At 38.9% G+C, this 25869-nt stretch overlaps 1 protein-coding gene across 4 annotated transcripts in view; it reads right to left on the reverse strand.

The window, feature by feature from the left end:
• Lrp2 (LDL receptor related protein 2) overlaps positions 1-25869 on the reverse strand; it is a 183614-nt gene that overhangs the window by 81216 nt on the left and 76529 nt on the right. For 2 of the 4 annotated variants that reach the window (XM_063259223.1, XM_063259222.1), the window contains exons 18-33: positions 24061-24186; positions 22639-22769; positions 19222-19359; positions 18595-18876; positions 16490-16732; positions 15418-15537; positions 15201-15317; positions 13423-13800; positions 12941-12955; positions 12034-12282; positions 10675-10886; positions 9497-9681; positions 8342-8570; positions 7059-7236; positions 5271-5399; positions 541-707 (exon numbers count right to left, since the gene is read on the reverse strand). In XM_063259223.1, coding sequence (XP_063115293.1) covers positions 541-707; positions 5271-5399; positions 7059-7236; positions 8342-8570; positions 9497-9681; positions 10675-10886; positions 12034-12282; positions 12941-12955; positions 13423-13800; positions 15201-15317; positions 15418-15537; positions 16490-16732; positions 18595-18876; positions 19222-19359; positions 22639-22769; positions 24061-24186 — 2899 coding nt within the window. The remainder of the gene's footprint in view (positions 1-540; positions 708-5270; positions 5400-7058; positions 7237-8341; positions 8571-9496; positions 9682-10674; positions 10887-12033; positions 12283-12940; positions 12956-13422; positions 13801-15200; positions 15318-15417; positions 15538-16489; positions 16733-18594; positions 18877-19221; positions 19360-22638; positions 22770-24060; positions 24187-25869) is intronic. The other 2 variants (XM_063259225.1, XM_063259224.1) reach the window with 1 other exon arrangement.

Here is a 25869-nt window from a genome sequence, read left to right on the forward strand (position 1 = left end):
CTTTTCCCCAGCCTTGCAAGTTGCTGCCAGGAAGAGTGGGAAAGTGCCCCTGCAGAAGGGGACTTCAGAGGTGCTCATTCTTGCACTGGAAGCAAAGGTTCAGAGGGAGGCCCTCTTGGAAGGCTTCCTGCATTCCCACTACCTCTGTCTTGTGCCACTATGGGTTTTCCCTTAGCCCAGTATCTCCTCCGGCTTAAGCTCCTCTGAGGCCAGCTCTGTGACCTCTGCTGCCTGGCCTGTGATCCGAGGTTAGAAGCAGACCGTTAGTGCAGTGCAGGAAACCACAGGCATGTAGTAAGAATCTGAATGAACAAATAATCAATAGCTTACAATTCTTTTATTATCCTAAACAGTTATTTTAACCTTTACTGCAAACCAAGTTTATATTTACATCCCTCACTAAATCAAAACACTTAGTGACAAATTTATTTCTGGGCCATTTCCCTCTAACCCAGCCCACCAAAGTCAGCCTGTAAGAAGACATCAGTCCAGCAGGCTCTTCCAGACCGTTAAGTACAATGAATGTTATTCAACACTTACAGGGTTCTCAACCCAGTAGATGAATTGCTCCACCTCATCAAATTCAACATCAAAGCCACTTTGTATGCCTGCTATGGGAACCATGGCATCATTGCTTTTCACCTCAGGATCAAGGGAGATTCCAAAAATTACATGCATTCTTACAGTCATTAAGAAAGGCTGATCACCTGTGGAAACAGCACAATATCAGTCAAAAGCGTATCACGCTACTTCCAGACATTTAGTCAGGAAAGGCAGTGGGTTATTACCATGGTGTGGGCTAAAATGCCACCGCAGCAATACCCTCCGTGCACAGTACATACTTCAGGTAATTACTGGCTTTCTGTGGGTCAGATGGTTGCTGGGTCACAAGACCTCCATCTCCACATACAGTGCTGACTGCATCTTTGCAGGGAGGATGAGTATTTGCCTTACTAAAGAGGTCAAGTTCCTTACTTAAATTCACTAATTCCTTACACTGAAAACCTCTTGATAAACTTTGCAGTTATAAAATTGTCCCATCCCCCTACCTGGACAAACCTCACTAACACTGGACAACTCAGTGGAGAAAAGAGGAAAGGGAGAGAAAAGTGAAAGAGAATTTTTAAACTATTCTCAATCAATGACAGCTTATAGGTTTCAAGCATGTTCAGGAAATTAGTCACTACAAAGTGTTGCCTATTAGTTATTAGAAACATGCAACAGTAAATAAATCCAAGGTTACAATTTCAGCAGTTGTTATTTGTCCACTATGTGTCTTCCTTGCTAATTTCTAATTCCCAGAGGCCAGCGACGGTGCCTGATTTGCTCTTTACTGTGTCCCCAGACACTGATGTTGGTAAAATAGTTACTCAACAAGTACTGGTGGTCAAGAATGAACACAGAGCTGAATAAATGGATGGATACATAAGTGGATATATCTACAGAGTCATCAAAAATTCTTACAACATCCCCATAATACATTATTTCACTTAGCCTGCTTAGCAGTTAAAGTTTCCTTTTCCAAAAATAATTTAGTCTACATCTGGGCTTCCATCCCATCCTCAAAAAAATCTAAACTAACAAAATCCAAGATTGGATTTTATTTTAAAATCTTCTCTAAGAAAAATCTTTTGAATGTAAGGTTTGGGTTGTTAAGATACATACATATATATATATATATATATATATATATATATATATATATGATATATCAAGTATTTAAATAACATAAAAAACAATTGCTACATAACTCGAGCTAAATATGATTTCTTAGTTCTTTTGATAATATGGGAATCTTTAAACATTATAACAGGATTATTTTGACATTTTTTCTTTTCTCATTTTTATATCTCATTGTTTTCCTTACCCTTACCATTTTTATTACTGAGAAACAGCATTTATTCACCTAGCACAAATTTAAATTTAATTTAAACTTTGTAGCTACTAATGCATTACATTTTCCAAAGTACACCAGTATGGCAGTTAGTATCCCACAGCAAGGCTGCAAGGTTGTTTTCAGCTGGGCAGATGAGACTTGCAAGAAACATGTCACCGCTGCTGGGGGGACAGACATGCCATAGGAGGTGCACCATTCGCTCCCTAGCTCGTGCGCTCAACTGTTCCTCATTCCACACCGCTCCCTGGCTGCTTCACCATAATAACCACCCAATTCACTGAGACTGCAACACAGGACACACATCTGGTAAATATCATTTGACTTAATTCATCTTCCTGAACCCTCCTGGTCCTGTTTGGTTTAGAGTTAACAATTGCAAATTAGGGGAAAAAACAAAGATTAACAAAGATCATACACCAGGTCCCTTGGGCTCCAAAATCTATGGTCTTTATCGTTACTCCACAGGAAGCGCAGGCCAAGTACTATGTACTGGGTACTACATCACCACACACGTCATTGAGTTTAATTGCAACAATGAAAAATGAGAACCATAATTTTCAAATGTATGAGCTGATTTTAGTTATTTGATGATGTGATAAGTGCTCATGGCTTCAGAAAAACAAAAAATTTTTCAATTTTATAGGAGAATTTAAAATTTTATTCAAAACCTGATACTGCTACAATCTGTGTTTTGTTTTGCTTTGTTTTGTTTTGTTTTTTGAGGGACAATCTTCCTTTTGCTTAACTGGAGTAATTATCAACCAAATCACTGTTTAGAGCCTAGAAGATCTGGCATTTCCCCTCCACCAAATACCCTCTGCACTACCCAGGTTCCATTCTTCTTTGCCCATCCCTTCTTCCTGGGGACGTTACCCTAGGGGAGCTCTTGTAGCACTGAGTCAGAAAGTGGGTCACCGTTTAAAGTTGCACTGGTGACAGAGTGGGAGCCATGGTAAAGGACGATGCCAGAAGTGACCAGTGAGGAGACAGGTGGCACAGAGAAGGGAGAGTACATGGAAGTGCTCTACGAGAAGTAGAAAAGAAGTGCTTTTTATGACACTGCACACCTACAGAGCAAATGGGTTAACAACCCAGGCTCAGGGAAGGACCAGTAAAGAATAGTGGAAAGCGCATCACTTCCTCAGTGTGCACTGAGGGCCACCGCATGCCATCAGCAGTAAGTGCAGAGGCACAAATTAGCTGGAGGCTTTACCCTCAAGGAACTTTAGCACCTCAGGGACAAGACCAGGCATATGGGTCTTTACAACTCACTGTGATAAGGGCATGAAGCTGTCCTCAATCATTGGGCCCCAATCTAATTCCACAGATTACACAGATCATCTCTTCATGGGTATGTTTCATGATCCCATTAAGGTTTGGGCTGGCAGAACACAGAAGTGAAGAGACTATATAGGTCAGGAATAGGAGGTGATGTCGCTCAACAGTGACATCTATGACCCCCTATACCAAGGAGGTCCTTCAGTCACAGGCTGCACAGACTAATCAGCCCTGCAACCTGGGCTACGTGGAAGGAGTGTCACCTTCTTATTTCACATGGAGTCATGGGGCCCTTTAGACTGAATCAGAAACCTATTTTGCATTTGAAGATATTTCAAAGGGTGCTGGCCTGAGTTGTTTATTTGTTTGGCAACATGGAGAACATCTTCTAAATAAAAATTTTAAATTCCAGAAAGCTACCATTTAAAGATTTTATAATATAAAAGTTAGAAAAAATAGAAATAATTCCCCTGCATAACTGGACCCACTATTAGCATAGGTACATTTCTTCTGCTAGATCTTTTCACTGCTGTTGTTGAGACAGGGTCTCACTGCGTAGTTCAGGATGGCCTTGAACTCACTATGTACCCCAGGCTAACATTGGACTTGTGGTGGTTCTCCTGCCTCAGCTTCCTGAGTGCTAGAATTACAAGTACACACTACCAAACCCAGTTCTACTATATATTTTAAGGCATAGTTTTATAGGGCTAATATTAGACAATATCTGCATTTACATGCAACATCACACAAGCATTTCCAAAGATACTCAAGACACTCAGTAAACATTTTACAAATGATCATGCAAATAATTCAAGTGAAATATCTATTTATGTTAATAGGTACTGTAAATTTATTCTTGGGAAAACGAGTGCAATTACTTTTCAAATTAGCATATATTAGTTAAGTGACCCCAATTGAAGCTCAGGAACCAACAGGGAAAAACTAAAAATTTCTACCTCAGTACAGTTAACCCACGAGAAAACCAGAAGTGAAATTACTTATCAAGCAATAAGAGGTTCTATTTAGAACTAACTAACACTTATCAATCACCATCAGGTAGTAACACTGATTACACAGTCACCAATACACAGTTAACCATCTCTGTGCAGTGAAAGAAGACTTTGTGCCTAAAATGGCTAGAGCCAGATTAATTTTCTCCTGAAAGACTCTGAGGACACACTAAATTAAAGTGTCAACAAGGATTAGGTACATAATAAGTCTGAATAAAAATGGCAAATGCCAATCCCTTTTGTAAGCATCACCAATAATTAAAATCTGTCATCATCAGGGTGTTGTCGCACAAGATTGCATGCGGTGGAATTTAATTTTCAGGAACCTGACATCTGCATAGTCTACAACCATCACACATTTCCTGCATTCAGTATATATTTTCCTTTTGAAAACTTGATTCCCCGCTAGATTCAGACTCTACTATTGCTTAACTCAGGAATGGGTTATCATTACCTTGTAATTTTGTCTACAGCAATTTTATCAGTATCAAAATATGCTCAGCCCTCTTCATGGACAAAAAGAAATCAAACTTTAGATTTAAGCAATGAAGAAAGATTTTTTAAAGGAGTTTATTACAGATTTAGTATCTATTTCCTGAAGAAAACTCTTTTCTTTCATACTCACTAAAGTACTTGGAATAATCCTCCACACCCTCTTCAATCAACCCAGTAAAATACCTCATGGATGAGATGAAGGTTACACTGCTCAAAGAGTCACTAATCACATTCCTCACAGAGACAGTCTGTGGGGTTTTTTCCTGAAGTATCAGACAGTAATATTAAAGATAATGAAAATGGAATAGAAGACCTAGATCAGAACATTAATTATTACTAAAAATCAGCAAAGAAGTGCAGAATTTGAAATTTCCTGTTATCAAAGGTCTAAGGAAATATGCAGACATACACAGGTAATATTAGCTCCAAATGCAGAATGTATGCTCCGACTGATTAATTAATCCATTTATTAAATTAAGTCGCCCCACACAGCACAGCACAGCCCCTGTCCAACCCAAGGGAACAAGAACATGCTCCCTACAAGCCGTGACCAAGTCTGTTTCAGAGCACACTGAATGGGCATACTGTACCTCTCACGCAACTCATGGAGTCATGGGAGAGATTCCACCCCGACGGACAAGCACACGAGTAAAACCTAGGCCCCTGGCTGGAAAGCAGGCACAGGTGGCTGCAGGGGGCAGAGGCACACGGGTTCGGGGCTATGGGAAAAAAAAACAACACATGGGTGAACATGAGGTGCAGATTCACGCTGCCATCTTCCTCCCTGAGGCTCCCAGTATTAGGTGACAAAAGTGCCTTCAATCACCTCTGCTAAGAGACACAACAGGGCTGGGTGACTTACACAAGGTCACAGATTAATCAGGTAATACCAGATTATGAACAAATAGCCATGGAATAATTTGGAACTTAATAATAGAAATATGATGCTGAACAATACCCTTGTCTGACCTAAAAGATCTTTCTGCATTAAATGAAATCAGATTGTATATTTGCTGTGTGACCTTGACATTTACCCAACATTGTCTGTGTTTGCTTAGATAATAATCTTTTATTTTTCTACTGATGACATCTTTGTGTGACTGCTTGAAAAGTATCACAGGATGTTTCCCAGATCCTATTTGTTCTTGTTATATATTCTGTATTAACTTATTAATCCAGTCACTCCAAAAATCTTTAGCATTCATTAGACACCAAAAACCAGGCTAAGCCCTGGAAAGTTATAAATGTGGAGCACACATTATAAGCAAAAAGAGAAATGAACTCATAAATTTTTGTCTGTGTGTGTCTACTTTCAAAATGTGAAGGTAAATAGCAAAAACAAAAAAATTAATGAGTTGGGGCCATTTCAAGAAGCCTTTGAGAAAGTGTTATTCGGAGCAGAATTCTCAAGGACAACCCTCACAGAGGCTGGAAGACAGGTACACTAGCAGAGTGAGGAGCTGCCCAGCCAAGGCAACGCTTCCAGGCTGTCGGGAAGTCCAGGGTGGGAGAAGAGGCCAGGAAGGAAACTGGGGCCAGATTCTCAAGTGCATTGAGAAAACACTGGAGGTTCTGAGGAGCGGAGAGTAAGTGAAGCTTGATCAAAGTAACTTATTTCCCTCTCCTACCACAAAGAACACCACAGAGGCCACATCTCCTAATTCAGCTGGCCCCGCACATCAACAGCCTGAGTGTGACTTTGGGAGACCACAGCAGAGCACCTCTAAAGACACGGTGCTACCATAAATGAGGTGCTGTCAGGCACATTGGCAGATGCCCACAGTAGGACACAAGTTTGAGCCCAGCCTAAGCAACTTAGCAAAATCTTGTCCCAAAATAAAAGTAAAAAAGGAAAGGGGACATAGCTCAGTACTTCCTGGGTTCCATTCCCAGTACCATCCCTTCTAAAAAACAAATTAATGGGCCCTAACGATATGCTGCTTTAAGCCACTTCATAGTAGGAAAAGAGGATCTCAGGTGCTATCTGGTCTGTAACTTATTTTGTCAGCTCTGGAAAAATTGAGACTCCGAGAAAGGTTACCAAGGCAGCATCTGTGCCTAAAAAAATGACACAATCCATGGGCACACAGCTCAGTGGCACAGCACTTGCCTGGCAAGCATGAAGTCATGAGATCGATTCCCAGTACCAAAAACCAAAAAAAAGACACAATCCAGACATACTGTTGTGACACCAAGGTAGTTGCTATAGGTAACTATGAGGTTTGAGAAAATAGAATCAAAAGCACTGGGAGCGTGGAGAGCGTAGGGTAGAGTGCTCAGTGGGAAAAGAGAATGCATCCTCCAAACTGTGTACAGTCGGAATTCCTAGGAGAGATCACCACATTATGCCCAGGAAAGATGTGTGCGCCATCACTTACAACGTGGTTGTTTCGCAGGATGAACTGCAACAATCCCAAGAGGCCGGGGAACATTGTACATGACAACAGACTGGTTTGCTCCATGCCACTTGTTGGCTTCCATAACCTGACGTGTGGCTCGGTCAGTCCAGAAGACAGATTCTTCAAAGAGAGTCAGGGCGTAGGGGTGCAGCACATTCTGGCAGGCAGAAGCAGACAATGAGCCCTCACCCAGAAAGGAAAGCCAAGGTGTCTGTCCTTTAGCATCTAATAAAACCCACACAAGACAAACACTACACCACTTACTCTGAATCCCACTATTATACTCAAAACACTTCCACACACACTTATCTACTCTGGTAAAGACACTGGGTGTCCATTTTTAAAATGCAAAAAGAAAGTAGACACACAAAAAGTGAGGGGCCTTATATGGATCACTCACCCATTAGGGGTTGGGGTAACCAGAAGATCTGATCTACCTGGATACTCTGCAGTACCTGCTGCCAAGCACCAACCCAGCCCACTCTCACCACCCCTGGTCCCAAGCTGACCCTGCCCTTCGCTGGTGTTGGTCTGCACAGCTCAGGTGCGGATTTCCTGAAGGCAGGGAGGGCCCCCAGGGTAACTATAAGTCACAGGAACTGTAAACAATGGGGATCTTAAATGGAAGCCAGCAACAGCTGGGTAAAATATACACTTTCTATTTTTTTGCTGTTGTTTTGTTTTGTGTTTTGATTTTTTCAGACAAGGTCTCACTGCATAGTGCAGGCTGGCCTCAAACTGGCTTATGTAGCCCAGACTGGCCTTGAACTCCCTGCAGTCCTCCCATCTCAGCCTCCTGAGAGCTGGATCACACATATGCACCACAACACTCAGCAATACTTTTCTGTATTTGCACATTTAACTTGAGAAAATTAATTCAACAGAACAGTATCAAATATATAACATAAGATTTGATCAAGCAATGTAAATCAAGTTATTTTTTGTTGAACATAATTTTAATACATTAGTAACATTTGCTAAACATAGTTTTTAAAGATCCAGAAGCAATAGGTTAGCATCTGTCGATCAATTAAATCACAGGAGCTATGAATTCATTCTAGACATGGCACAATCTGACCATGAACTACGGTAAGAAAATATTTATTGTTCTGTTACTAATAGATGTATTGTTCCTCACTGTTGATATTTCCTGCACTAACCTGAAAATACCTATGGCACAAAAGTCAGTTTCTTAATTTGCTTAATATTCTTTTTTCTACGTAGCCACTAATACAGTTTTAATGTGGTTTTCCTAAACTTACCAAATTACCGGCTATCACCTGCCTCCGATGTTGTCCATTATAATCACAAAAGTCTAAGTAATCAAGATAGGCATCCATGAAGTAGATCAGTCTGTTGGGGAGGTCAATAGTTAAGCCACATGGCCAGTAGATCTTTTCCTGGATGATGACAGTACGCAAAGTTCCATCCATGCTGGCTCGCTCAATACGAGGGTGACGGCCCCAGTCAGACCAGAACATTATGTGTTCACTGTAAAAATAAACTGGTTACCAATTGGAGCTCAATATGAAAAATAACTGTCATTAGCAATAACACAACAACCTATACATGCTCTGCCTGAAATAAATTATCCCCAGTGCAAAACATAATATATGCACAGAGCTTATTGTTGCTTATGAATGCTGCAAAGTAAAAAACTGTAATCATAATGCAATCACAGGCCATCTGGGTGTTTTTATAATGGTCATAAAACATGCAATACACTATGACACTGAAATGTTTCATTCCAACTTATGTTTGTGTGCAACCCATAAATAGTTGATCTAGAAAAGTCCATCTGGCCCTTGTTGTCTACCTTGTCATGTTTTAGATAAGAGACTCAATTTATTTTTTAAGAGATTCATCATAAAGTGCATAATAATTTATAATATTTAGAAAGCCGGCATTATGGTAAACATAAATTGACTAATTCATCATTCTGTAAATTCAAAGAAAGAAGTCCTCAATGCTTTCTAAACACCTGAGAGAATATTTTCATGATCACAGGCATAAGATTTTTCTCTTTACACAATTCAAAAGGAAACTATAAAAAAAATCACAAAATTGAAGTCCCCCGAAAATAATCTGATTTTTTTTCTGTGATAACCATAAGATATCAATCATAGCTAAGTGGCCCACAGATGAATATGGTATATCACTGCATGCATTAATTTATACAATTATACAACAATCATTTCACATTTGTATTGCCAAGGTAATAAATCAGTGTGCTCTTACATAGTCCACGAAGATTATTTAGATAAAGGAGGGTCATTAACAACTAGATATGTGTTTGCCATGTTTGAATGGCATCATTTAGTTTTGCAATACATATATCTGCTAAACATAGTGTTTGCCCATCATTATACCCCTGTCAAGACAATATAATTTTTATAAAAAGTTGAAAAAGTGCTTACTTTATTCTGGGATCTAGTGCTAGTCCCCTTGGATTTGTTACGTTTTTGCTAATCAATACCATTCTGTGGCTTCCATCAATTTTAGAGACTTCAATTGTTTCCAGAGCATAGTCTATCCAGTAAAGATTCCGTCCTATCCAATCTACTGCAATAGCTTCAGTAATAGAGACACCACTTTCATGTATCTACAGACAAAAGTTAATCAAGGGTGGGTAGTAAATAGAAATTGTATTAAAATCTAGCATAAAGCATCTAACTTGTCCGATGATAGCTTGTTGAGGTTAAGAAAGTTGGTCTTCCCATGTAACTCACCTGAAAATCAACAGTAAGGTATTCTAGGAAAAAGACACAAGACTTCCTCACATTGACCATTATAAGATAATCCTATTAATCGAATTAGTGGGTAGTTTCATTTTGATTTTGAAAGATTCTGCATTTACAGAAGATTTAAACACCTTCACTAACTTGCAACCTTATGAAACTTTATAATGTTCGTATGCCAGAAATAACATCCTTTTTGGATGCCAACAATTACAAAACAAGGTTTTAAGGAGTGTAAAAATTTAACTATTAAGGATTAAGAAACTGAAACTTGGCAGGTATGGTGGCACGCACCTGTTATCCCAGCACTTAAGAGGCTGAGGCAGAAAAATTACTAGGAGTTCAAAGCCAGCCTGAGCTACAAAGTGAGTTTGCAGTCCATATGAATTACACAGGGAAACCCCACCTCAAAAAGACAAGGAAGGAAGGAAGGGAGAGAGAGAGAGAAAGGAAGAAAGGAAATTAGGAAGAAAGAAAGAGAAAGGAAAGAGGGAAAAAGAGGAGGGAGAAAGAGAGAGGAAGGATGAGGAAAGAGAGAGAGAAAGAAAAAGAAAACAAAAATGAAACTCCAAAAAATGAATTAAGAAATGTAACTAAATTAAACTAAGAAAAGAAACCCGTTGACTCTCCTGCTATTTCATCGCTCTCATTCACTGACTGGCTTTCAGAGAATACATTCTTATATAAAACACTCACAGGTTAATAACTGAATATTGAGGCCTCCCGATTACAATTTGCTTCATTTAAAAGAAACTAGAACTTTCCAGGATGAGCAAGGTGGGCCATCTCTCCGTAGTAACACCAAACAGACCAAAAGGTAGAAATGAACAATCACAAGGTCTACAGAAAGTACTTACTATTCTCCAGTCTGTTCCATTTTGAAATGCACTCCAGGTTTTGCCCTGAACTGAGTCAGACCAAAAAATACGATTGCTGACTGAATCAAAATCAAGAGCTATGACGTAAGAACCATTCTCGACCAGTGAGAAGATATTGTGGACATGAGAGGTGATGTTGTCAGCAATAATTTTGTTCTGGCTTGCCACAAGTAACAATAGATTTTCAGATGCTGCCCAAGGGAGATAAAAAGGCAAAACGTAAGTGATTCTGGGAGAGGAAAAACAAGGAGGGGGGGGGTTGTAAACATTTGATGCAATACTTTGGTAACAGAAAAAAGAGTCCAAACTATAAGGGAGGGAGCCAAGAATCATTTTAATTGCTTCATTCTTAACCTTAACAGCTGATTTTTGTAGTATAGGTAGTTATTTTTATAGATAGTTTCTTGTTTGAATTAGATTTCAGTGAATGTCCTCATAGCTAGAGTAAACTTTACGTATATTCTTCTTCAACTGTGTTTATTTTTTTTATTTTGCTCATCTGCCATTCTAGAGTGCAGACTTTTAACAGCAAGAATTATATCTCAAACATTTTTGTTTTTCCTGAAGCATTAGGCTACAGCAGAGAGTTCTGTCTGTCAATATCCCCTATCCTCTCTTTCTTTTCAGTCAAAAGGTGTACCAACTTTGAGCTGGCCACATGGGCACACAGCTAGAGCAGGGTCTCTGCCTCCACGGCAGCTTGCAGTGCCCACATGACTAAGTTCTAGCCAATAGGATTAGAGTACAAATAATGCACCCAGATCCAGGTCACAACCTTCAAGGAAAGCTGCTGATTCTCTACTTTCATTCTCTTTCCTACTTTGCAGAAAGCAAAAGCTGGAGTAATAGCCTTGGATCCTAGATAGAAGCCACATGATGAAAATAACAGACCACCTCTATCCCTCAACTCCTTAACATTCAGACTCCTCCCGCTTACAAATGTTGTTTCATTCTCTATTATTTGGTGACTTTGAAATCAGCTGAATCAATATTCTAATACAAGTATAATCACGTTCATACAGTAGAAACTGAATATTGGTTGAATCAAATTCACTAAGCATTATGTACAAATGTTTAAATATAATCTATAAATCAATTACAATTTAACACATTTAATGTTATTTAAATTTTTTTAAATCCATGTATATTTTAGCCTCTGGTTTTCAAAATATATTAAGACTTTTGAGATTAAGAGAAATTATATAATTGTCCAATATCCAAGTTGTTCTGGCTCCTACTCAGCAGTATCAAATACCCATGCAAAACACTTAATCATAAACTATGAGATGTGCTATTAAAACCGATTGGGATTAGCTCATTCTAAAGTTCAATAATTACCTGTAGCTTTACAAGTCCTCCCATCATCTTCTAAGTTGTAGTCACTATCACAAGTGCATCGGAAAGAACCTCTCAGATTGTAGCAGAGCTGGCTACAAAATCCTGGAGTATCACATTCATTAATGTCTTCACAGGTCTTAGTATCATTAGCAAGTTGGTATCCTGATGGACATAGGCATGTAACCCCAAAGGGCCCTTGGATACACTGGTGAGTACAACCACCATTGAAATGTGAGCAGCTGTCCTCGTCTACAGTAAAGAAAAAGAAGCACAAAGACGAAAGGTCAGGAAGCTTTGATGCAGCCTGATATAACAGTTTTTGTGTAGATGCCCATAAGAGTTAACAGTAAATTCACTATGATGCACTCCACAGGCTTCTCAGGGTCTGCTCTGATTTGCCTGAGGACTTGACTTTCTACCCACTGGACTTGAACCATCTTCTTCACTGTAACTCCACTTACTGCAATGAGATAAGTCTTAGGAAGATACTGTTGACATCAAGTCATTTCTAAAGCATGCAAAGAAATCTAACTTGTTTCTCTTTGCTTCCTCTGAAATTTGTCTGTCTATACAGAAATGAAAGATTAATATATAAGACAAGAAGCTAGAAGATCTATGAAAGTGAATGAACGGAAGGATAAAGGTAATCAGAACATTAAGGACACAGATTTACTAACATACTACCATTCCTTACTCTCAAAGCCAAATACCAAAGCCTGCAGTCACCCAAAGACAAGTCACATGCCTGGGGCTGTATATACCCACCATTTCCATTAGTATTCTAACTTATGTAAGAGTCACAACATGAAACATGCACTAGAAGGGGAAGTCAAAATAATAACAAGGATGACATTTCAAAGACAACATATATAAAATCGTAAGAATCTAAAATACTTCACAGTCATACCTGGCTGCAGTTCATCTGAGAATGAGCATTGATTAAAGAGGAAAGAAAGAAAGGACAGTAATTAGGATTACATGCCAATCATAGCATTTTAATCACAGAAAACACAAATCCCCAGACCTCATTTGATCTGTGGCAAGATCTGATTGAAACTAGAAAATATTACAGTTGGAAAACCCTTGAATGCATTACCAACATGACTAAACTTCATTTGACAAACTAATGACTTTGTACAGTCTTATGTTTCTAAATAATACCACAAAAAGAAGGAAAAACACACAGCCAAGTGCAAAGATTTAATGAGAAATATGATCCAGTGATGATTTCTTGGAGTTCAATTATGGTTACCCCTACAGAGATTTGAAATCACAGAGGAACTAAAGTCTCTTCCTAAAAATCTGCAAGGGGACTGTGACAGTCGCAAGGCATATCAGCCTACCACTCAGAACGGACATATGGCCAGTAAATGCCGTCAGGAAACTTACTGCAAAGTGGGGATTCGTCTGTCCCATTGGGGCAGTCAAAGACGCCATCACACACCGCACTCAGGTTCACACAGATGGCATAGCCAGGGCACTGCCACTGCCAACTGGGACAGTGAAAGGGCTGAGTAGGGCAGTCCTTCTCGTCACTCATATCCCTGCAGTCATTGTCCCCATCACAGACCCACTCTTTGTAGATGCAGTTTCCATTGTCACAGTGGAATTGAGATGAAAGACAGGTCTTGGGGACACAGCCATGGTGCTCATCAGACCCATGGATGCAGTCTGGATGTCCATCACATTCCCAAGTGTTCGGGATGCAGGTTCCATCTCCTTGGCACTGGAATTCATCTGTGTGGCACATACCAGGAGGCCTGGTTGCTAGGAGAAAAGCATGGGAAAAATGAATTTGTGGATGTGATGTATAATCTCTTTTACAGCTTACAGGAAATTGTTATGATCAATAGTAGGTTTCTACCAATGACTATTCCAAATCAATTGTAAAGACTAAGATAATGCAAGGTCTTATCCCACACTGTACAGCCATATCGAAATCCATAGAAACATTTGTGTCAAAATAGTGGATCTGAGTACACAGCACACAATTCTTGAAGCTAGAAGAGCATTATGATTCCTAAGTGTCTAATTTTTATTGCAAATGCAATAGTAAAATTTACCTCTTTCTCTATTAAAAATCACTATAGGATTACAGCAGAATTTAAGTAGCTATAGCTACTTGAAGTTCATATGTTTGGATATTATAATTTTCCCTCAAATGAAACATATCCAATGAAACTATCACATATTAAGGCGACTAAAGGAGACAGTAAATATTTAATTCTTTGCAAACTTTTCATGATTTATCAAGTAGCCCTTGAGGGATAAGAACATCTTCCTCACCTCACAGGGGCAAACCTCATCTCCCTCCCATTGACTTTGTAAAGCAACACCAAGTCTCAACAGCAATTGGCAGTTTGTCATAGATGATCACAGAACCCTATGTTTTCTACATGAAACAGGAAAAGTAGTATTTAGGCATTTCTGGTTGCTGGGCAATTCATTGTTCAAACAAAGGGCCAATTTACTGATGAGTTTTTACAAGCCCAAAGTCTACTTAACAAAATGGTTGACAATTTTTTAAAAAGTCATGTTATTTGTATGTCTCCAGGCTATGAATGTTAGACAATCAGATTTATGTGTTATAAATTCTTGAAACATCTGAACAGAGGGAATTTCATTTCTGAAACCTTCATACAATTTTATCTACATTATTATTAAGACTCTTGTAACTATCTATCTTGCTTGGATCATCTCTTGTCTTCCACAATCTCCCTTACCACATTCCAAGGACAAAGGCTACTCAGCAGTTACTCAACAAATAATAGTTTAAAACCAACCACAGACAGCTCTGCACCATTTCTAGCACAAGGTGTGACCTGAGATCTAACAAGACTTAAAAGAAATCATTACAGTATCATTTACTTGCAGTGAAGCTTCAAAAGTTTGAAAACCACTGTATATGAGATGTCCTTGGAGAAAGTTAAAATTGAGAGCAAAAATATCTAAACAATGATGAGCCATGTAATTTGCTAATTAGAAATTACTGAGTAATGCCTAGGCAATTGAGTTATATGTTCAATATTTCATTTTATACAAGTAATTTGGAATATAGGAAGTCTTTCCCAGTTTGTTTGAGTTAGAAAAAATGTAGTAGTAACATCAATACTAGCAAATGCGAAGGGATCCCTTGGCCTGAAACTTGCCGGGTAGGTGGTACTTACGACAGCCTGCCTCGTCGGAGTTGTCACTGCAGTCATAAACACCATCACAGCGATACCTGTTATTGATACACCGACTCCCATCAGCACACTTGAATTGATAAGTGGTGCAGTTATATACTAAGAATCAAAAGAGAAAAGAACGAGACATCAGCTCATGGACAAAACAACTACACTTGAGGTTTTTGTAAACATTGAGAAAATAAAGCAAGTCACTTACTACAGCCAGCCTCATCAGATCCATCAGCACAGTCCTTGTCACCATCACAGACATAAGTCGGGTCAATACACCGATGATCAGGGCAATGAAACTGATTGGGTCGGCACGTCGATGAAGAGTCTAACATCACCCAAAAACAAAGCCAAGTTTAATTCCTGCTGATTGTGTACCAGAGTCAAACTGAAATCACCAAGTAGCTACATAAATTATCTTTGTTCAAATTCTTTCAAATCAGCCACATTGTCAGAGTTAGCCCAGCAAGAAACTCAAAAGTAGGACAGATTTTGGAATCAAAAACAGAAGATTACAGGGTAAGTTCAGAAACTATGATTACACCAGAAAAATAGAAGATATTTAGCAAGCAAGCACAGTGTGTTTGGACTGGCACTACGTCTCACAAATGCTATGAAGAACGCGACGCTAGGCCAAAGCTAAGCAAAGAGCCCAGCTAGGTAGCCTGGCCAGCCAACTCGCATGCCCGGTACCAACGGAGCATAAACGGATGGAGACTGGATTTAATCCAAAGCCAAACCAGAACAGTTCTAAAAGCTGGAGTCCTACCTTGCTGTTAAGACATAGTCAGATGTTCTGGCTACTCCGACCACAACATGGAGTTATATAAAATAAAGCCTTGTAGAACACCAAAACTAGAGGGGACTTGAAAGCCCATGTACTCCAAGAGGAAAGTGACTTTCCAGGTCATGCAATCAGCACTCGATACTAGTCCAGAGAACTCTGCTCCACCTTAAATTATTATCGTACACAGGTAAAGAAATAGCCTAAATTTTAGGTCCTAAAGGAATGAGAACTGGCAAGATAAAGAGCAGATGGGTAAAAACTCATGAGACTTTAAATGTTCTGACCTTCTCTGTCCTAGGGCCTTTTGGCTTGTATTAACACAGTTGATGAGATTCTAAGTTTTCCACATGCAACCACATGCCTTTACGTCTAGAATCTATTGATAAGGAGACCTAGGACATAGTGAATCTCAGAGGAAAGAGAACAGGTCCTATTAGTTGTTCCAATTTATTTACTAGGCCAACCAACCGAGAGAAATGACTTTAAAACTTACTGCAGTTCTTTTCATCAGATCCATCACCACAGTCATTGTCTGTGTCACAGAGCCAGTCCCTTGGGATACAGCGGTTATTGTCACAGGCATAGGAGGATTCAGGGCAGGTAGTAGGTGGCCGGGTGGGGCAGTTTTGTTCATCGCTGCCATCCACACAGTCATTGTGTCTGTCACAGCGCCAGTGTCCAGGGATACACTCTCCTCCGTGGACACAGGTGAATGCCCAAGGGGAACAGGTGTTATCTGCAAGAGCAGTCAACCAGTCATTGGGACATCTGTTTTCACAGCCTGTAGAATACTACAAAACTACAAACAATTATCTGCATTTGCAGATAAGGAAACAGATTTTGAGAGATTTGGGAATCTGCCCAAGATCCCAAACCTCTACAGTTGTTGAGGTCAATATGGACATCTTTAAGTTCTAAGCTGTACCTCCTCCAATTACAATGTCAAACCCAGGCTGAAGAAACCTTGAAAATCTGTCCTTTAAAAATGTACACAAGTAAAATATTCAGTAAAATGTAAACTCTTAGAAACAAGAAGGAAATACATATAAAGATGGAAATTTTAAAACTTTCAGGGAAAATGCACAAATAAGCACTTTTTTTTTTCAAATCTGTCACTATTCTCTCTACAAAAACAACAGATTAGCATTACTATTTGTTCACCTTGATAGATCACTGAGATCTTTATTTTTTAAAACTCTAAGGGGATACTTATTCTTTCTGCAACAGCATTTATTAGGCCCTAACCTTTAAGAAGAATGTAAAGATTAAGACTATCATTTTACCCTAATTTACTTTTGCTCCAAAAGATATGGAAAAGAAATATAGCTCATGAAATTTTTAAAGCCTATAATCCCAGATTCTTATTCTCATATTCTATTCTCTCAGATGCTAAAAACTAAAATGTATTTTGATTTGGATTTTTAATTTTATTTTCAACATTTTCTAACCATGTCAGGATGGAAGTCAAGACCTCACTGTTATGGATTAAGAACTGATGGTCAACTTAACGCCAGCTGGATTACATCAGCATGGCATTGATCGAAGATGCTCCACCTGAGGAAAGTTGCCAGGATAAATAGATGGAGAATAAGGGAAATGTTGAGGGCTGAGGCATTAAGGAGGCATTATGGGTTCTCCTACGAGTTGCTGTCTGAGCTATTGGTTCTCCTAGAGAAGATCTGGTCCTCACATCGAGCATAGCTCCGGAGGGGAACACATGTGCCACTTGATCTCCAGGATGAACTCATCACGCTGCTTCCTGGCATGTACCCGACTGTGCTTGTCGTCGGAGGAGCTCGGGACCTCCGTGTTGCGGAGGACAGCTGTGGTGCCTTTCAGGATAGCCCTGGTCTTTGTTGTGAGTGTGACTTCTCGGCTCCAGCGTAGAACCCTCATCCCACTAGCACAGCTCCTTTATCCTGCTGGCATGGACTTTCTAGCTTCCACCGCTGACCCTTGGGTCTTCCTGGCACATATCCATAAAAGAGACTGATGTGAGTCCTTCTTGTGAGCTCTGGACCTCCAGTTGGACTCGTGGGAGGCATTGTCCTGAGCTCTGGATTTTTATCTGGACTCATGTGGGACATTGCTGTGGGGTTTAGGCTCTTGACTAAATAATCTATATCTTTGGTGTTGCAGATAGATTTCCTGCATTTTCTGTGTTAACTTCCGGTAACCATTATAAAAATATTATAAACTCCATGTTCTAATCCTAATTGTTCTCTGTGTACAACTCCTGACTACAACACTCACACAATGCTAGTCAAATGTTTTTCCTCTTGAGCCACAAGTTTAGTCCTGATTTCACTTTTTGAAGAGTTTATCAAGATGGAAGAGCTCTACACTGGCCCACACAGCTAATTTCAAAGGAAATTTTATTGAAGGTACTGTGAACCAACTCTAGACTAATCTGTAACATTGCCTATAAATGATACTTATGCTTAGTTTTCTAAGTACCTTTGAAGCGCAAAGTAAGTAAGCATCTGAAATTCTAAGATAACTTCTCCCATACACGTAGCCTAAGCTTCCCCTGTTTTGTGAAGCCACCTCTCTCTGCTCTGCGCCCTCAGGAAGCATCTCCAGTGCATGGCTACTTACTGGATGTGCCACACTGATGCTCGTCACTGTTATCATGGCAGTCGTCAATCCCGTCACAGCGGAAGAAGCTGGGCACACATTTGCCATTGTTGCAGGCAAAGGAAAAGGAGCCACACTGCTCTGTGGGGGGTTCATGGGCAGGGTCCCCCTCACATGTCATGTGATTGGAAGCCAGTTTCATCCCGTAGGGGCACCCACACACCCGCTGGAAATTCGGCACTGGGAAGCAGAAGTGGCTGCAGTCGCCATTGGGATGGGTAGGTTGACTGCAGTAATTCGTCCCTGCAAAATGCATGCTCAGATTAGGTTCATCTTGGGTTTGACTTGTGAAGGAAAACAAATAAGAATACTTGAAACATTAAAAAGTAGCGTGTACCCTCTTAGCAACCTGCCAAAGCACAACATTTCAGTTAAATACAGGAAAGTGTTAAAACACGCATTTCCCAGCAAAACTTTCCAGGTTAGCAGAGTTGAACAGATATTTAAAGTCTTAGAATGGTGTTAAACTACATGGGTGACAGGAATGTTAACACTATCAGGAGCTATGGTAAATAAGATTTTGAAATGAAAAGGAGTCACCATGTCAAATAAACACATCCATGCAAAAAACCTGACAATCTCGCTCACCAGTCTGGAGGTTGGCATCGTACGCTTTCACGTGCATGACATTGGTGATGCCGCTTCGAATAATTCTCATATCTCCACCATCCAGTTTCCTGACTTGAACAATAGCACCCAGTCTCCAGTCAGTAAAATACACGTGATCTAAGAAAAAACAGAGAACGTTAGTATTTCCAGTCAGAACTTCCTTATAAATACATTACCTGGGCAAATGCAATACGCTTGGAAATGTGAGAATCTCCTCACATAAACATCTGTAATCTGTTTCTGCAGCCATTTTCTATGACTGGTTACTCTCCAAAAGTGCTCTTTGGAAATTAATTTATTAATATCATAGTTTACATTCAGGCAAACAATAAGACGTTTCAGGATGGCATTAAGTAACATTTAGGTTAAAATTTTCATAAGTAAAAATTAAAATTTAAGGGCCAGATATTTAGCTCAGAGGTGTAAGTGCCCGCCTGGCAAGCACAAGGTCATGAGTTCAACCCCCCAGAACAAAATATAAAGATAAAAATTAAAAAATCTCTTCAACAAAGCACTGAGGCCTCCTAAGATTGAGCTCTTACCCCAGTAAGGAATACTGGGTGCTTAGGCAAATACTTAACTATAGGAGGAAATTATATCTCAGGTCTCTTCAAAGAACTAGGGATGTAGCACAGTGGTAAAGTGCTCACTAGCATGTGAGAAGGCCTGAGTTCAATAGCCAGCACAAGGAATAACAAAAGCCAAAAAGATCTCTTCCAAGCCAAACATCCCATAGCCTCTGAGAGTACTTCTTTTTCACACTTTGCTCTCATAAGACATTGTTGAGAAGAAAAAGCAAAGATCTATCCCTAAAAAGAACTTTCAGTATGTGTTCGGAGATCAGTAAAAATATCAACACAATGTCCCCTGATGCTCAGAATGGTAAAAGAGGTAATGTAAGTTTTTAACAAAAACTTAATCATATCATCTTTGCAATAACTATTGACACAGAGAAGTAAATGCAGCAATTCCAACAGTGTTACAAAGAAAGAACTGAATTGAGGTGGGTTTTCTCTTTAGCAATAGTTTAGTAATCCCAATTAACCAGAAATGCTTAAAATATCAAAAATTTAATCATGAGAGCAATTTTACTTCTCTGTGGTCCAATTAATGACTAGCCAGTCATTGGATTTACTAACTCTGGTCACTGTGGACTGGAAGACATTTTAATATTGCATCTACATGAATAAGTTCAGTCTTTCAGTCCCGTGTAGTACAACAGGCAAGAGATCTACCTGTTCAGTAAAAAGATGCCTGTTTTCCATGGTGTTACATAATAAAAGAACTTCCCCCTAAGAAAGCCATAGTGAAAGCCAAGGTTGGAAGAAACAAATTTCTATTATTCAGAGAATGATATGTGTTCTCATGGGTAAGCACTCAAATTTTTTTCATACTGATGAAACCAAAAGGCACTAAAACTGTATTTTTAAAAATTTAATCCCAAAGCATTCCACGACAGAGCAGAGAAAATGTAACATTCTTCCAGGGTTCCAAGGCTGTGAATAGTGTGAGTCTGACATCACCAGAGAAAAGGGAGTAAAGGCAGGGAGGTGGGTGATTGTTGATAATTGACTCATCCCATCAAAAATTTCAGAGCATTTCTTAAATATTTTTAAATACCACACACTCCACACATAAACATACAGCAGGATGGAAAATACAGTGTATTTACTATTCATTCTAAATTCCGTTGTGTGAGAAATTCTTGGATTTATAGTTAATACCTAGTTTTTTAAAAGCATTATCTCATTGTTCAAAGTAAGATGTTCCAAGCCAGGGACAACTAGCAGATACAGCAGGCCTTTAATAGCTCTATGCAAAGTATCAACTCTCAAACTAGACTAATTTTGGTGTGTCAATCTCTCTTCACTCTCCTGACCTAGTATTTTCGTACAGTGCACAAACTATACAACCATCTACAGAGCCCGGACGTCAGGACTACAAAAGCTACCTGTTTCATTGGTGCCTGGTTACATTTTAATTTCCAGAAACTCAGTTCACAGAAACATGCTTACACACAAAAGGGGAGTTGAGAGCAGTCAAGGGTGATGCACACACCTATAATCCCAGCATTTAGGAAGCTGAGGGAGGAGGATTGCTGTGGGTTCAAGGCCAGCCTGAACTGCACAGTGAAACCCTGTCTCAAAAAGAAGAGGGCTTGGAGAGACAGAAGAAAGGCCAAAGCACTGCCTGCAATCGCCATGGCCGAGGTTGTTCTGCATTCTGTACTTCCCAGCAGTCTTTACCAGCGTAGCAGGAAAATTGGGAAAGACTGATGAAGAAAACATCCTGTCTGTTTTTCATAAATCCTACTTCACAAGAAGCCGACAAGCCACCTTTCTGGTAAGCTGTGCAAGTCATGTGGGTTCCAGGAAGAGAAGAAAACTCAGATAGTGCCCCCACCCCCAAAGCAACCTGCTGATTCGGAGGACAGGCTGAGTTGATAGCAACTAAGGTTCATAAAGCAACTAAATGCTTATATTGTCTGGTTGATTTCACAGGTCTGGGGCCAGCAGCCTGGGCATCTCTTCCGAGGACAACCATATGCAATATAGCAAATATAGGGGACTTCCTTTTATCTTGTCTTTGAAGTCCAATATTGTTCTCACTGTTTTATTGCTTTGCTTTACTCAATATTCTGTTTTGGTTAGTTTTATTCTGTTTTGTTTTGGGTATGATTTTTCTATACTTCATTAAATGGACAACTATTGTGTAGATAACACTATGGTAGCTATTATTGTTTTCCTAGTATTCTGCTTTGAAGTTCTATACTAATTTTGCTGCTTTGTTTTGATTGGCTTTGTTCTGACTTTTTTGTTGGATTTTATTATCTTCAAAATAAAATAAATTTTAAAATAACAATAAATCATACTTCAACATTTCAACATTTCAATACAACAATGATTATATTATCTAACAAGTTTTACTAAAAAGCATCTGAGTCATTCAATGAACATACAACTGATGAAAATATATCACCATTTCCCCACAACAATTTTGATGAGGCTCTTGTCAACCCTGGAGAACATTAACATTCTACAATAGTTACTATTACAACTCTTGTTATTTTATTTTCAAAAACTGATGAAGGCAGTAATTTATCATGTAATAGTTATATAAGGTACACATTGTACTGCATACTAATCATAAGTGTAATTCACAAAGTACTATGCCCATATATAGTAAGTTTTTGTCTGTATTATTATCCAAAGCAAAACACCCTAAAAGTAAAATTTCCCATCAACCAAAAACAGTTTTGTCTATATAAAATAGCACCATTTTAATTTTGTGTAATGTAAGTGACAAGCTTTTTGCGAACTGTGAGAATACCAAATAAAGATGAGTTTATTGTTATGAGGTACAAAATAACACATACTTTTACTGCTTCAAACATACCTTTAAAGACAGTGAGTCCAAATGGATGAGTCATCTGCTCTACATGGCCCAGTCTTCGTCTATCAAAGCCATCAAAAGTGCTGTGCTCAATTTTATCAAAAAAGGCATCTACCCAGTACAATCGTGAAGCCCTAAAATGATAAAACATTTACAAGTTATCTGCTATTCAGAAACAAGCAAGAGCACCCTTTACATCTAGGGCATTCAAGATCAGCATGTTCAACTTACACATTTAACAAAATTCTTAAACAGAAACTATAGTCATTAAAAATCCAGTTTCATCAAATGACTTCAAATAATTATCTTAGAAAACTTGAAACGTTAGGTTTTTCTGAGGAGTGTGAGGGGTCCTGGGGCTCAATTCTTGGGGTGGTCTACTACTAAGTTACATCTCCAGCCCTTAAAAGTTTTGGGGTTGTTTGTTTTGTTGTTGTTAATTCTGAGGCAGGGCCTTGCTAAACTGTTCAGACTTGAAATCCTCCTGGCTTAGCCGCTTGAAAGGCTGGAATTGTGAGAATACCAAATAAGGATGAGTTTATTGTTACGAAGTACAAAGTACTGTTAACACTTGGCTAAATCAGGAATTTTATTTTTATCATTGTAAAATCAATGAGCTAAGAAAAATGTTAGTAACAATATGTTTAATCTATATGTAAAAGGTAAGCATGTATAGCCCATTCCTTTGCTATATTCCTAGGTAGATCATCAATTCTTAAAAACTATGTCTTATACTTCTAAAATTCTCAGGAGGGTGTGCTGGCATATGCGTGTAACTGAGGCAGGAGCATTGCTGTGAGCCCACAGCCTGGATTACATAGTGAGTTCATTCTAGCCTAAACTACCTGTCAAGACCCAGTCTCAGGCTGGGGATTTAGCTCAGCGGCATAAGCGCCTGTCTTGCAAGCAGGCAGTCGTGAGATCGATCCCTGTACTGATAAATATGAAAAAGACAAAAAAAAAAAAAAAAGACCTAGTCTCAAAAAAAAAAGTGAAATATAAATAAACAAACATTTTTCCATAGAGCATATGAAAAAAATGCACATTTGTTAGTTACAAAATTTTCCTAACCTCAAGATGCTCCCTGTAAGAAATTACACACAAGCTGTATTTCATCAAATCCCTATCAGTCTTCTAAAGGGACTTGGGACTCATCTCCACCATCTTGACCCTCAACTAAGTTCTGTCATTCTGTTGCTTCTAGCAAATTCCTAAGAATATTTATGAATGCACTGGTTTTCATCCCATTGTAATGAACAACTGTGTGTCTCTATATCATTCAACATCTTTATTCCATAACCAATTAATGATTTTAAAATGTTTGAGGGCAAACTGCATCATGGCTTTTTACTCCACCATGTCCTCCTAGAATGCCTCATCCATCTTCTGCTGCAAATTCAGTAATAGGGGGTGATTCCCACTTACTCCCAATCAATGGCCAATCCATTGGGCCACCCAAGAGTGGTGTTCACTATAGGCACAAGGTGAGATCCATCTGCCCATGCTCTCATAATTTTAGCAGGACGGAACCAATCACTGAAGAATATATACCTAGAAAAAGAGGTAATAAATCAAACATGTTAATACCGGGACAAATCACATGACTTAGAGGAATTAACACAAACAGATATTTTAGAGATTAAATTGCAATCAATTTCATTTTCTGTTATTGGGCTCACCAGATTTACTGCATGACTGATCTAAGTTTTAGTTAAAAGTTCAATTATTGACATGCCATCAAATTCACAAATACAAATGGCATTAAAATGAACATCTATTCAGATGTGGTAGTGCACATCTGTAATCCCAGCACTTGGGAGGCTGCGGCAGAAGGATTGTTGTGAGTCCAAGGCTAGCCTGGGCTACAAAGTGAGTTCAAGGCCAGCCTGAACTGCACAGTGAAACCCTGCCTCAAAAAGATAAATAAATAAAATAAAATGGGCATCCAGACCAAAGAGCCACTGTCCTAGACTTTAAGATCCAAAATATTGTCATTCAACAGATTCTTTTTAAAAAGACATTAAATACAGGTTACATATTATATATTCAACACTGCTGAAATAAAATAATAAACTATGAGCAAAGAAATTAACTTTAATCTCTCTCCAAATTAAATATCCAGTTTCCCTTAGGTCACTCGCTGGTCACTTTTTCTTTATAAAGAATTGACAAACCAGTGGCAAACCCTTTCATCCTGAAGAAAGAATCCAATATAAGTCTCAGACACTATCTTACCCAAAGCATTTTTTTTGTTTTTTGTTTTATTTCTTTAAATTCTGAGAACTGGCACAATGATAAGTTTAGGGAAAATGAAACAAAATGAAAATACCATTTTCTCCTTCATACACTCCCTAGCAATCAAAAGTAGTCATTTCCAAAATGTAACAGTCTAAAATTTGACCATATAAAAGTCATTAGGAAAAAAACTTAACAGCTTTTCAAAATCAGATGTCAAAGATTCAGGTTAATATAAATTTATTAGAAAAGCAATAGTTTCTCCTTATAGGATGACAGGATTTCTTAAGAATAATATTATCAGTTTAAAAGTATGCTCCTTGTATTATTTTACCAAGAGAAAATAAGAATACAAAGTAAACACTCTACAGGCATACAAGCTTTGCATTTGGGCAGGTCTGGAATTTGAACATCGTGAGTTCTTCACAGGCCACTTTATTTCACCAGTTTCAAATTCATCATCTCTAAAATGGGTGTTATCTGAGCACAGTGGCACACACCTATAATCCCAGCAGTCAGGAAGTTGAGACAGGAGATCACTGCAAATTTGAGGCTAGCCTGGGCTACACAGTAAGTTCACGCACACACACAACACACACACACACACACACACACACACACACTAAAATGAGTGTTTTACTACATCCTTTTAAAACTGCTTTGGGGATTAGATGAGATTATATATGTAAAATGCTTGCTCTATTAGTGAATTACCAGCCCTCTTTCTTTATTATTCTACTCATATACAACCGTATGTGTTAGACTTGTTCAAAGCAAACATATTAGCTATAGAACATACTTAAGTAAGGTAAGAACCAAAAAAGAATCCTGTAGACTGTCCTATCTTTTCTTGACTGACTCTACCAAGTACTGAATGGGAAAACATAAAACTTTATGATCTGAAAAACTTTTGCCTGACAACCACTGAGGGATTAGGCAAGTTTTTGCTATGCTTCGTATCAATATACTATGCAGGACCAGAGCTCAAACCTTTCCTGA

Source organism: Cavia porcellus, unplaced genomic scaffold (genome assembly GCF_034190915.1).
Source record: "Cavia porcellus strain 051 isolate PalLab524CR breed Dunkin Hartley unplaced genomic scaffold, mCavPor4.1 scaffold_12, whole genome shotgun sequence".
Classification (NCBI taxonomy): Eukaryota; Metazoa; Chordata; class Mammalia; order Rodentia; family Caviidae; genus Cavia; species Cavia porcellus.